Here is a 12,248-nt window from a genome sequence, read left to right as displayed (position 1 = left end):
TTCATGAGAAAAAGTGCATTTATTTGTTAATAATTTGCCCAGGCGGCTGATTGGCGGGCGGGCGGCGGGTCTTCCCTCGGCAACAGAGGTCGACCAATAGGCTCCGCCCCCCACCAAACTCTGTACAAACCCCACCGCGTCAAAAAATTCAAAAAACCCTCAACTCGCTTTTCGGTTTAAATTTCCATAAAAAACAAAAACCGGCAACAGTTTGGTGGAAACACAGCGGAAGGCTTTCAGTTAAAAAAGAACGAAACGAACGCACCTGAAACACACAAGTAACAAAACCTCCTCTCTCTCTCTCTCTCTCTCTCTCTCTCTGTCGCTCTCTCTCTCTCTCTCACTGTCTCTCTCTCTCTCTCTCTCTGACTGACTGTCTCTCTCTGTCGCTCTCTCTCTCTGTCTCTCTCTCTCTCTGTTGCTCTCTCTCTCTCTCTCTCTCTCTCTCTCTCTCTCTCTCACTGTCTCTCTCTCTCTCTCTCTCTGACTGACTGTCTCTCTCTGTCGCTCTCTCTCTCTCTCTCTGACTGACTGACTGTCTCTCTCTCTCTCTCTCTCTCACTGTCTCTCTCTCTCTCACTGTCTCTCTCTCTCTCTCACTGTCTCTCTCTGTCTCTGTCTGTCTCTCTGACTGACTGTCTCTCTCTCTCTGTCTCTCTCTCTGTTAAAAAGAGGTGGGAGGGGCCAGCATGACAGCGGTCTGATGTTGCCACTTCCCATTGGTCCGCCTGAATGATTGGCGTGCGAGGAGGCGTGGCCTGCACAGCCTGTCCTCTGTGGGGGGCGGAGCTAGTCGGAGTCGGAGTCGCTGGTTTCCTCTGAGGAGCTGCTGTCTCCGCTCTGATCTTCATCGTCCTCTTCGTCCTCATCGTCTTCGTCGTTCTGCAGAAAGTTTTTAAAAAGAAAAAGTAAAATACAGATTCAGGTCTACAGGTCAGTCTGGTCTGGTTTACAGGTCAGTCTGGTCAGGTCTACAGGTCAGCCTGGTCTGGTTTACAGGTCAGGTTTACAGGTCAGTCTAGTCAGGTTTACAGGTCAGTCTGGTCAGGTTTACAGGTCAGTCTAGTCAGGTTTACAGGTCAGTCTGGTCAGGTTTACAGGTCAGGTTTACAGGTCAGTCTGGTCAGGTCTACAGGTCAGTCTAGTCAGGTCTACAGGTCAGTCTGGTCAGGTTTACAGGTCAGGTTTACAGGTCAGTCTGGTCAGGTTTACAGGTCAGTCTAGTCAGGTTTACAGGTCAGTCTGGTCAGGTTTACAGGTCAGTCTAGTCAGGTTTACAGGTCAGGTCTACAGGTCAGTCTGGTCAGGTTTACAGGTCAGTCTAGTCAGGTTTACAGGTCAGTCTGGTCAGGTTTACAGGTCAGGTTTACAGGTCAGTCTAGTCAGGTTTACAGGTCAGTCTGGTCAGGTTTACAGGTCAGTCTGGTCAGGTTTACAGGTCAGTCTGGTCTGGTTTACAGGTCAGTCTGGTCAGGTCTACAGGTCAGCCTGGTCAGGTTTACAGATTCAGGTTTACAGGTCAGCCTGGTCAGGTTTACAGGTCAGGTTTACAGGTCAGTCTGGTCAGGTTTACAGGTCAGTCTGTTCAGGTTTACAGGTCAGGTTTACAGGTCAGGTCTACAGGTCAGTCTGGTCAGGTTTACAGGTCAGTCTGGTCAGGTTTACAGGTCAGGTCTACAGGTCAGTCTGGTCAGGTTTACAGGTCAGGTTTACAGGTCAGGTCTACAGGTCAGTCTGGTCAGGTTTACAGGTCAGTCTGGTCAGGTTTACAGGTCAGGTCTACAGGTCAGTCTGGTCAGGTTTACAGGTCAGTCTGGTCAGGTTTACAGGTCAGGTCTACAGGTCAGTCTGGTCAGGTTTACAGGTCAGTCTGGTCAGGTTTACAGGTCAGGTCTACAGGTCAGTCTGGTCAGGTTTACAGGTCAGTCTGGTCAGGTTTACAGGTCAGGTTTACAGGTCAGTCTGGTCAGGTTTACAGGTCAGGTTTACAGGTCAGGTTCACAGGTCAGTCTGGTCAGGTTTACAGGTCAGGTTTACAGGTCAGTCTGGTCTGGTTTACAGGTCAGGTTTACAGGTCAGTCTGGTCAGGTTTACAGGTCAGGTCTACAGGTCAGTCTGGTCAGGTTTACAGGTCAGTCTAGTCAGGTTTACAGGTCAGTCTAGTCAGGTTTACAGGTCAGTCTGGTCAGGTTTACAGGTCAGGTCTACAGGTCAGTCTGGTCAGGTTTACAGGTCAGTCTAGTCAGGTTTACAGGTCAGTCTGGTCAGGTTTACAGGTCAGGTTTACAGGTCAGTCTAGTCAGGTTTACAGGTCAGTCTGGTCAGGTTTACAGGTCAGTCTAGTCAGGTCTACAGGTCAGTCTGGTCAGGTTTACAGGTCAGGTTTACAGGTCAGTCTGGTCAGGTTTACAGGTCAGTCTAGTCAGGTTTACAGGTCAGTCTGGTCAGGTTTACAGGTCAGTCTGGTCAGGTTTACAGGTCAGGTCTACAGGTCAGTCTGGTCAGGTTTACAGGTCAGTCTAGTCAGGTTTACAGGTCAGTCTGGTCAGGTTTACAGGTCAGGTTTACAGGTCAGTCTAGTCAGGTTTACAGGTCAGTCTGGTCAGGTTTACAGGTCAGTCTGGTCAGGTTTACAGGTCAGTCTGGTCTGGTTTACAGGTCAGTCTGGTCAGGTCTACAGGTCAGCCTGGTCAGGTTTACAGATTCAGGTTTACAGGTCAGCCTGGTCAGGTTTACAGGTCAGGTTTACAGGTCAGTCTGGTCAGGTTTACAGGTCAGGTTTACAGGTCAGTCTGGTCAGGTTTACAGGTCAGTCTGGTCAGGTTTACAGGTCAGGTTTACAGGTCAGGTCTACAGGTCAGTCTGGTCAGGTTTACAGGTCAGTCTGGTCAGGTTTACAGGTCAGGTCTACAGGTCAGTCTGGTCAGGTTTACAGGTCAGTCTGGTCAGGTTTACAGGTCAGGTCTACAGGTCAGTCTGGTCAGGTTTACAGGTCAGTCTGGTCAGGTTTACAGGTCAGGTCTACAGGTCAGTCTGGTCAGGTTTACAGGTCAGTCTAGTCAGGTTTACAGGTCAGTCTGGTCAGGTTTACAGGTCAGGTCTACAGGTCAGTCTGGTCAGGTTTACAGGTCAGTCTAGTCAGGTTTACAGGTCAGTCTGGTCAGGTTTACAGGTCAGGTTTACAGGTCAGTCTAGTCAGGTTTACAGGTCAGTCTGGTCAGGTTTACAGGTCAGTCTAGTCAGGTCTACAGGTCAGTCTGGTCAGGTTTACAGGTCAGGTTTACAGGTCAGTCTGGTCAGGTTTACAGGTCAGTCTAGTCAGGTTTACAGGTCAGTCTGGTCAGGTTTACAGGTCAGTCTGGTCAGGTTTACAGGTCAGGTCTACAGGTCAGTCTGGTCAGGTTTACAGGTCAGTCTAGTCAGGTTTACAGGTCAGTCTGGTCAGGTTTACAGGTCAGGTTTACAGGTCAGGTCTACAGGTCAGTCTGGTCAGGTTTACAGGTCAGTCTGGTCAGGTTTACAGGTCAGGTCTACAGGTCAGTCTGGTCAGGTTTACAGGTCAGTCTGGTCAGGTTTACAGGTCAGGTCTACAGGTCAGTCTGGTCAGGTTTACAGGTCAGTCTGGTCAGGTTTACAGGTCAGGTCTACAGGTCAGTCTGGTCAGGTTTACAGGTCAGTCTAGTCAGGTTTACAGGTCAGTCTGGTCAGGTTTACAGGTCAGGTCTACAGGTCAGTCTGGTCAGGTTTACAGGTCAGTCTAGTCAGGTTTACAGGTCAGTCTGGTCAGGTTTACAGGTCAGGTTTACAGGTCAGTCTAGTCAGGTTTACAGGTCAGTCTGGTCAGGTTTACAGGTCAGTCTAGTCAGGTCTACAGGTCAGTCTGGTCAGGTTTACAGGTCAGGTTTACAGGTCAGTCTGGTCAGGTTTACAGGTCAGTCTAGTCAGGTTTACAGGTCAGTCTGGTCAGGTTTACAGGTCAGTCTGGTCAGGTTTACAGGTCAGGTCTACAGGTCAGTCTGGTCAGGTTTACAGGTCAGTCTAGTCAGGTTTACAGGTCAGTCTGGTCAGGTTTACAGGTCAGGTTTACAGGTCAGTCTAGTCAGGTTTACAGGTCAGTCTGGTCAGGTTTACAGGTCAGTCTGGTCAGGTTTACAGGTCAGTCTGGTCAGGTCTACAGGTCAGCCTGGTCAGGTTTACAGATTCAGGTTTACAGGTCAGCCTGGTCAGGTTTACAGGTCAGGTTTACAGGTCAGTCTGGTCAGGTTTACAGGTCAGGTTTACAGGTCAGTCTGGTCAGGTTTACAGGTCAGTCTGGTCAGGTTTACAGGTCAGGTTTACAGGTCAGGTCTACAGGTCAGTCTGGTCAGGTTTACAGGTCAGTCTGGTCAGGTTTACAGGTCAGGTCTACAGGTCAGTCTGGTCAGGTTTACAGGTCAGTCTGGTCAGGTTTACAGGTCAGTCTGGTCAGGTTTACAGGTCAGGTTTACAGGTCAGTCTGGTCAGGTTTACAGGTCAGGTTTACAGGTCAGGTTCACAGGTCAGTCTGGTCAGGTTTACAGGTCAGGTTTACAGGTCAGGTTCACAGGTCAGTCTGGTCAGGTTTACAGGTCAGGTTTACAGGTCAGTCTGGTCTGGTTTACAGGTCAGGTTTACAGGTCAGTCTGGTCAGGTTTACAGGTCAGGTCTACAGGTCAGTCTGGTCAGGTTTACAGGTCAGTCTAGTCAGGTTTACAGGTCAGTCTGGTCAGGTTTACAGGTCAGGTCTACAGGTCAGTCTGGTCAGGTTTACAGGTCAGTCTAGTCAGGTTTACAGGTCAGTCTGGTCAGGTTTACAGGTCAGGTTTACAGGTCAGTCTAGTCAGGTTTACAGGTCAGTCTGGTCAGGTTTACAGGTCAGTCTAGTCAGGTCTACAGGTCAGTCTGGTCAGGTTTACAGGTCAGGTTTACAGGTCAGTCTGGTCAGGTTTACAGGTCAGTCTAGTCAGGTTTACAGGTCAGTCTGGTCAGGTTTACAGGTCAGTCTGGTCAGGTTTACAGGTCAGGTCTACAGGTCAGTCTGGTCAGGTTTACAGGTCAGTCTAGTCAGGTTTACAGGTCAGTCTGGTCAGGTTTACAGGTCAGGTTTACAGGTCAGTCTAGTCAGGTTTACAGGTCAGTCTGGTCAGGTTTACAGGTCAGTCTGGTCAGGTTTACAGGTCAGTCTGGTCTGGTTTACAGGTCAGTCTGGTCAGGTCTACAGGTCAGCCTGGTCAGGTTTACAGATTCAGGTTTACAGGTCAGCCTGGTCAGGTTTACAGGTCAGGTTTACAGGTCAGTCTGGTCAGGTTTACAGGTCAGGTTTACAGGTCAGTCTGGTCAGGTTTACAGGTCAGTCTGGTCAGGTTTACAGGTCAGGTTTACAGGTCAGGTCTACAGGTCAGTCTGGTCAGGTTTACAGGTCAGTCTGGTCAGGTTTACAGGTCAGGTCTACAGGTCAGTCTGGTCAGGTTTACAGGTCAGTCTGGTCAGGTTTACAGGTCAGGTCTACAGGTCAGTCTGGTCAGGTTTACAGGTCAGTCTGGTCAGGTTTACAGGTCAGGTCTACAGGTCAGTCTGGTCAGGTTTACAGGTCAGTCTAGTCAGGTTTACAGGTCAGTCTGGTCAGGTTTACAGGTCAGGTCTACAGGTCAGTCTGGTCAGGTTTACAGGTCAGTCTAGTCAGGTTTACAGGTCAGTCTGGTCAGGTTTACAGGTCAGGTTTACAGGTCAGTCTAGTCAGGTTTACAGGTCAGTCTAGTCAGGTTTACAGGTCAGTCTAGTCAGGTCTACAGGTCAGTCTGGTCAGGTTTACAGGTCAGGTTTACAGGTCAGTCTGGTCAGGTTTACAGGTCAGTCTAGTCAGGTTTACAGGTCAGTCTGGTCAGGTTTACAGGTCAGTCTGGTCAGGTTTACAGGTCAGGTCTACAGGTCAGTCTGGTCAGGTTTACAGGTCAGTCTAGTCAGGTTTACAGGTCAGTCTGGTCAGGTTTACAGGTCAGGTTTACAGGTCAGTCTAGTCAGGTTTACAGGTCAGTCTGGTCAGGTTTACAGGTCAGTCTGGTCAGGTTTACAGGTCAGTCTGGTCAGGTCTACAGGTCAGCCTGGTCAGGTTTACAGATTCAGGTTTACAGGTCAGCCTGGTCAGGTTTACAGGTCAGGTTTACAGGTCAGTCTGGTCAGGTTTACAGGTCAGGTTTACAGGTCAGTCTGGTCAGGTTTACAGGTCAGTCTGGTCAGGTTTACAGGTCAGGTTTACAGGTCAGGTCTACAGGTCAGTCTGGTCAGGTTTACAGGTCAGTCTGGTCAGGTTTACAGGTCAGGTCTACAGGTCAGTCTGGTCAGGTTTACAGGTCAGTCTGGTCAGGTTTACAGGTCAGTCTGGTCAGGTTTACAGGTCAGGTTTACAGGTCAGTCTGGTCAGGTTTACAGGTCAGGTTTACAGGTCAGGTTCACAGGTCAGTCTGGTCAGGTTTACAGGTCAGGTTTACAGGTCAGTCTGGTCTGGTTTACAGGTCAGGTTTACAGGTCAGTCTGGTCTGGTTTACAGGTCAGGTTTACAGGTCAGTCTGGTCTGGTTCACAGGTCAGTCTGGTCAGGTTTACAGGTCAGGTTTACAGGTCAGTCTGGTCTGGTTTACAGGTCAGTCTGGTCAGGTTTACAGGTCAGGTTCACAGGTCAGTCTGGTCTGGTTTACAGGTCAGTCTGGTCAGGTCTACAGGTCAGTCTGGTCTGGTTTACAGGTCAGTCTGGTCAGTCTCACCTCATCGTCATCTTCGTCGCTGTCGGAGCTTCCTGACGTCTCGTCGTCTTCAGAGTCGGAGGAGTCGCTCTTCTCCTCTTCCTCATCCGACTCTGACGTGTCCCGCTGGAAAACACAGGGTCACAGGGTCAGACTCTCTCTCTCTCTCTCTCTCTCCCTCCATCTGCCGAACAGCAGAGGAACCCTCGGTCTGAAAAGCTTAAAGTGTGTGTGTGTGTGTGTGTGTGTGTGTGTGTGTGTGTGTGTGTGTGTGTGTGTGTGTGTGTGTGTGTGTGTGTGTGTGTGTGTGTGTGTGTGTGTGTGTGTGTGTTACCTTGGCTCGGTACGCCATGGCCCTCTTGCCCACCCCGACCCCCGGCGTTGCGGTTCTGGAACCTACCGCCTTCGCCTTCGGCGTCGCCGCCACGCGGACTTTAGCTCCCGGACTGCGGACTTTGGTGGTGCTGCGGCGTTTCTACCGGGGAAGAGGGAGGAGAAGAAGAACAGCACACGCACGTTGGCGCTCTGATGCTTTAGCTCAGTTTAACTCGGCTCCGCTCCGCTCGCCGCCTCCTTCAGCGAAGAAGACAGAACGGACGAACCGACCGTGAAACTTAAGATCTTACTGGAGTCGGAGCTGTTCGGACGCACGGCGAGCTGAAGAGCGGATCTGATCTGAAGTCTGCTCTACCGGACGCCCAGACACCGTTAAACTGACAGACTGGTTCTCTCCATACAAGAGAACAGAACGTAGCGGAGAGTTTCTGCTGCATTCAGATCAGATCAGATCAGATCAGATCAGATCACATCAGATCAGATCAGATCAGATCACATCAGATCAGATCAGATCAGATCAGGAGAAACTGTTCACATCGCCTCCTAGTGGTGATTACCAGCAGAACATGAAGAGCAGAACACACTCTGTAAACAGGCAGAATCCACCAGGGGTGGGACGGAACGGTTCAGATCACGGTTCGGTTCAGTTCGGTTCAGTTCGGTTCGGTTCAGTTCGGTTCGGTTCAGTTCGGTTCGGTCTGGTTTATACAGTATATCTGGTGCACTGAGGAGGGGAAATACAACTGCAAATTCCAATTTACACAATGTATTTATTTCAAAAATCTTAAATTTGCCTGAATGAAAACTTTTTTCACTGTAAATTAAAGTCCAGTATAACATCAACAGAATTTCTTTCAAAAGTAAATACTCCTCTTTGTTATTATAACATGAAATATCCTGCAGCCACATGAAGGGCCATTAGATCCTGTAGTGAAATCTTCCAACAGAGCTACAGATTAGGGATGGACCCGAATCCGAACACGTTATTCGGGAAAGCACGAATAATGTGATGGAAACAGATATTTCTTCTACCCGAAGTTGCTTGTTATTATTCGAAAAAAAAAAAGCCATGATTGACATGTAAATAAAGGACTTGATTTTCCCTTTATCATTTGTAGAAAATGAAGAAGGCTAGTAAAACACAAATGAAAAAACCCATTTTGGTACTGGAGCCGCTGTGCGTCTTTTAGCACCAGAGAGAGAGAGAGAGAGAGAGAGAGCAGCGCTCAGCAGAGGGAGGGGGGCTGTGTGACACACACACCCCCCACTGCCCCCCCCCCCCCCCTAACCAAGACTGGAGCGACCAGTGCTGGTTACTCACCGTGGAGGAAAACTCCTTATATACCGCCCGATCCTGAGGAGAGAGAGACTGGAGGAGAGGAGGAGAGAGGAGGAGAGAGGAGGGGAGGGGGGAGGAGAGAAAAAAGAGGAGTCAAGACAGAAGCTCTGATCCCAGACATGTGGCTGTCAGATGGGCGATCGACACTCCTCTTCAACACTCTCTCACTCCCTCTCTTCAGCTCTGCTATATTCTGAATTTTGACAGTGGGTATATTTCATATTTCTGTATATTTTGTAAATTGATTGAAGGATCAATCCTTGATCGTCTGCTTTTTATTGATGTTAATGATATTAATCTGTATCTCTGTATGCTGATGATATCTCTCTCTCTCTCTCTCTCTCTCTCTCTCGCCTTCATGTCAGTGGGACTTTCTGCTTAAATAAAGCTTAAATAAATTAAATAAATATTTTCAGATTGTTTTCTTTTCATATTTTTCGTTCTTTATCTTTGTATTTTCTGCTGTAATTTGGTGCATGTGGTGGTGGTGGTGCGGGTGGTGGTGGTGGTGCGGGTGGTGGTGGTGGTGCGGGTGGTGGTGCGGGTGGTGGTGGTGGTGGTGGTGGTGGTGCGGGTGGTGGGGGTGGTGGTGCGGTGCGGGTGGTGGTGCCCTGTACCTTCACCCAGGCCTCCAGCTCCGCCTTGTACTCGCCCTGCTGCTCCTCCACCAGCTTCTTGTACTTGTCTTTCTGAGTCTGGGTCAGTTTGTGCCAGCGCTTGCCGATCTCCACCATGCGCTCCTTCAGACTGAAGTGGTTCAGCTCCCCGTTGGTCAGCAGCTCCTGGGAGAACATCTGATACCCGCTCCTATTGGACGAACAGACGAGGGGGAGGGGCTTAGAGGCTGCATCATCATACTATAAAGCAAGGAATCTGTCTGTGTGTGTGTCCTTCACAGATCTCGAGAACCGTTCGTCCGATCGACTTCACACTTGGCGGGTGTGTTGCTGGAGACCCAAGGAGGTGCAGCGTCGGATTGGACATTCGACATATTCAATATTAATTAATAAACTTTGAATAAACAGGCAAGCAGCGCTCTGTGCAGCAGCGAGGCTGGAAGCTCAGTGTGGAGAGTGAAGCTGTTTGGATGAGCTTCTCCAGGAAGCTGCGAGCAGCAACACCGGAGACCAGTCGGCCGATCTGAACAGGCAGGTTCTGAACGGGCAGGTTCTGAACGGGCAGGTTCTGAACGGGCGCTGACCTAGTCTCCAAAATGTCAGGAACAAAACCAGCACAGGGAATCAGCTGGAGTGCAGGCTGACTGGTGACTGTTTCATTCTGATCTACAGTCTTCTGCTTAAAGTCTTGAAATGAGTTTCTTAGTCAAATATAAATAGTGAAGTTGATCCTATGTATGAATTTCTTTCCAAAGCCTTTGTCTTTCCATCAAGGCAAAGAATCTAAAATATAAGATAGTTTGGATTTGTTTCACACTTTTTCGCTCGCTGCATAATTCAGTTTGTGTTATTTCATAGTTTTGAGTCTTTACTGTTATTCTAACATGTGGAAAATAGTAAAAATAAAGAGAAATGCGGTGAGTCCAGACTGTTGACTGGTGGTGTATTTTTTAATGAATGCGTGCATCAGAAAGCTCTCATTGGACGAACGGGTGATAGTAGGCGTGTCTGTGAGTAAACAGACAGGAAGAAGGAAGTGATGAAACAGCATCAGAACAACGATGGATTCTACAGGATCAGCCGGACTTCGTCACACCGAGCAGAAACAGGAGAGGCGGACTCACACTGGAGGTTTCTTTGGTTCTCCGTCAAACTTGGGTTTCCTCTGGCTCTGTGCTGCCGGGGGCGACCGCATCTCCAGCAGCTCCCTCTGCAGGGAGGAGGAGGCGTTACAACACACACACACACACACACACACACACACACACACACACACACACACACACACACACACACACACACACACACACACACACACACACACACACACACACACACACTTCAAAGGATGCAGAAATATACAGGTCAACATGTCAGATTCTTGGAAGCGATATGAAGAGAGGAGCAACAGAACAGAGGGGGGAGGAGTCAGTCTGAGGGCGTGGCTTACTGACCACAGACTGGTACAGTGGGAGGAGTCTGGAGTCAGTGGGAGGAGTCAGTGTGTGTGTGTGGGGGGTTATCAGTGGGAGGAGTCAGGTGAGTGGAAGGAGTCAGTGTGTGGGGGGGTTGTCAGTGGGAGGAGTCAGTGGTAGGAGTCATGAGTCAGTAGGAGGAGTCAGAAGTCAGTGGGAGGAGTCAGGGTCAGTGGGAGGAGTCAGTGTGGGGGCGTGGCTCACTGACCACAGGCTGGTACAGTGGGAGGAGTCAGGGTCAGTGGGAGGAGTCAGTGTGGGGGCGTGGCTCACTGACCACAGGCTGGTACAGTGGGAGGAGTCAGGGTCAGTGGGAGGAGTCCGTGTGGGGGCGTGGCTCACTGACCACAGGCTGGTACAGTGAGGAGTCAGGGTCAGTGGGAGGAGTCAGTGTGGGGGCGTGGCTCACTGACCACAGGCTGGTACTGAACCTCGTAACGCTTCTGGTCCTCTGCTGCCTTCTTGATCCAGGGAATCTTCTCCTTCTTCTCCATCGACTTCCAGGCCGCTTCCATCGCAGCCTGGGCCTTCCGCCGGTCACTCTGCAGTACAGACACACATACTGTAGTACTGCAGTAGTACTGTAGTAGTACTCTCACTCAGTACTCTACATCAGCTGAAGTGTGGTGTGATGGACGGAGGTGAAGTGCAGCTCACTCTGTATTTGGCCAGGTAGTCTCCGATCACGCTCTGCTGCCACATCTCCTCCGCCGTCTTGGGCGTTTCCGGAAGCTTCGTCTTCTTCTTCGCGTCTCGTCGGTCCTTCTGCGCCGCGGCCGGCGCCCACGGGTCCTGCTCCGGGTCCCGGCAGCGCTCCTGACCCTACAGGAACCGCATCACAACAGGAACCGCATCAGTGAACTGGTCAGTTTACACTCTAGTGACTAGTGCCTTTACTGGCAGAATAGTGACCAGTAACTAAAAAATAAGTACAAGTGCCAAACCTTTAGTGACTGAGCCTTTTAGGGAATAGTAAAAATGACTGAATCACTAGTACTAAAACAATTAATATTGTGTTTATTAAATTGTTGCCAGTAAAAATAGAAAGGTGACTAGTAAAAACCAAATTAGACACAAGCACCTATTCAATTAGAACTTATATAGCAACTAGTAAAATTACAATAGCGACTAGTAACTGGCAAAATAGTGACTAGTGACTAAAAACTAGCAAATTTTAGGGAATAAATTTCAAACGGCGAGCCATAGTGATGATGATTTGTCTTTTGCTGCTTGACACCTTGTATTGACTCTGTCTGTCAGTCATGTTTTTATGTGTTATTACATTATGTTTTAATGCTGTTTTTAATACTTGCTGCTGAAGCCGTCGGCCTTTGGGACAAATTCATTAAATATTTAATTAATTAAATTAAATTAAACTGAATGTGTTTAACTTTCATGCCAGTGAGGAGTCGGCTTTCCAAACAACAGATCTCTCCTTCAGACCTTGGCGGAAGGAGACTTGGCTCTGTGGGGGCTGGAGGCCACGCCCCCCGCCAGCCTGGCCCCGCCCAGTTTCTCCTCTGTCAGGACGCGATCCCTCTCTTCCTCTGGCAGACTCTGGAAAAACAGAACAAAAATGAATAAAGTTAAAGAACAAACACTACCATAAATAAATATAGTACTTCCTACAGAATTAAAGAGCTTTGTCTGTTAATGTCTCTTCTGCTTGTTTCCCTGCTGACCCGGCGTCTCTCACACAACTTTAAAACCTCAGCAGTGTTCAG

General features: G+C 49.3%; 1 protein-coding gene across 2 annotated transcripts in view; it reads right to left on the bottom strand.

Annotated features, from left to right (window-relative positions):
* The window catches only part of ubtfl (upstream binding transcription factor, like), a 23,789-nt gene continuing 11,541 nt past the window's right edge, over positions 1 to 12,248 (bottom strand). Inside the window, exons 12-20 of one of the 2 annotated variants that reach the window (XM_071514158.1) lie at positions 11,968 to 12,081; positions 11,182 to 11,346; positions 10,938 to 11,066; positions 10,174 to 10,259; positions 9,050 to 9,239; positions 8,415 to 8,462; positions 7,092 to 7,232; positions 6,779 to 6,883; positions 1 to 882 (exon numbers count right to left, since the gene is read on the bottom strand). In XM_071514158.1, coding sequence (XP_071370259.1) covers positions 790 to 882; positions 6,779 to 6,883; positions 7,092 to 7,232; positions 8,415 to 8,462; positions 9,050 to 9,239; positions 10,174 to 10,259; positions 10,938 to 11,066; positions 11,182 to 11,346; positions 11,968 to 12,081 — 1,071 coding nt within the window. In that variant the 3' untranslated portion in view covers positions 1 to 789. The remainder of the gene's footprint in view (positions 883 to 6,778; positions 6,884 to 7,091; positions 7,233 to 8,414; positions 8,463 to 9,049; positions 9,240 to 10,173; positions 10,260 to 10,937; positions 11,067 to 11,181; positions 11,347 to 11,967; positions 12,082 to 12,248) is intronic. The other variant, XM_071514159.1, reaches the window with a different exon arrangement.

The sequence above is a fragment of the Centroberyx affinis genome, unplaced genomic scaffold, assembly GCF_046629955.1.
Source record: "Centroberyx affinis isolate AG114_WGS23_722 - 3 ecotype Tasmania unplaced genomic scaffold, CSIRO-AGI_Caff_v1 ptg008097l_1, whole genome shotgun sequence".
Classification (NCBI taxonomy): domain Eukaryota; kingdom Metazoa; phylum Chordata; class Actinopteri; order Beryciformes; family Berycidae; genus Centroberyx; species Centroberyx affinis.
Note: the sequence above shows the minus strand (reverse complement) of the source record. Positions and strands in the feature narration are given on the sequence as shown.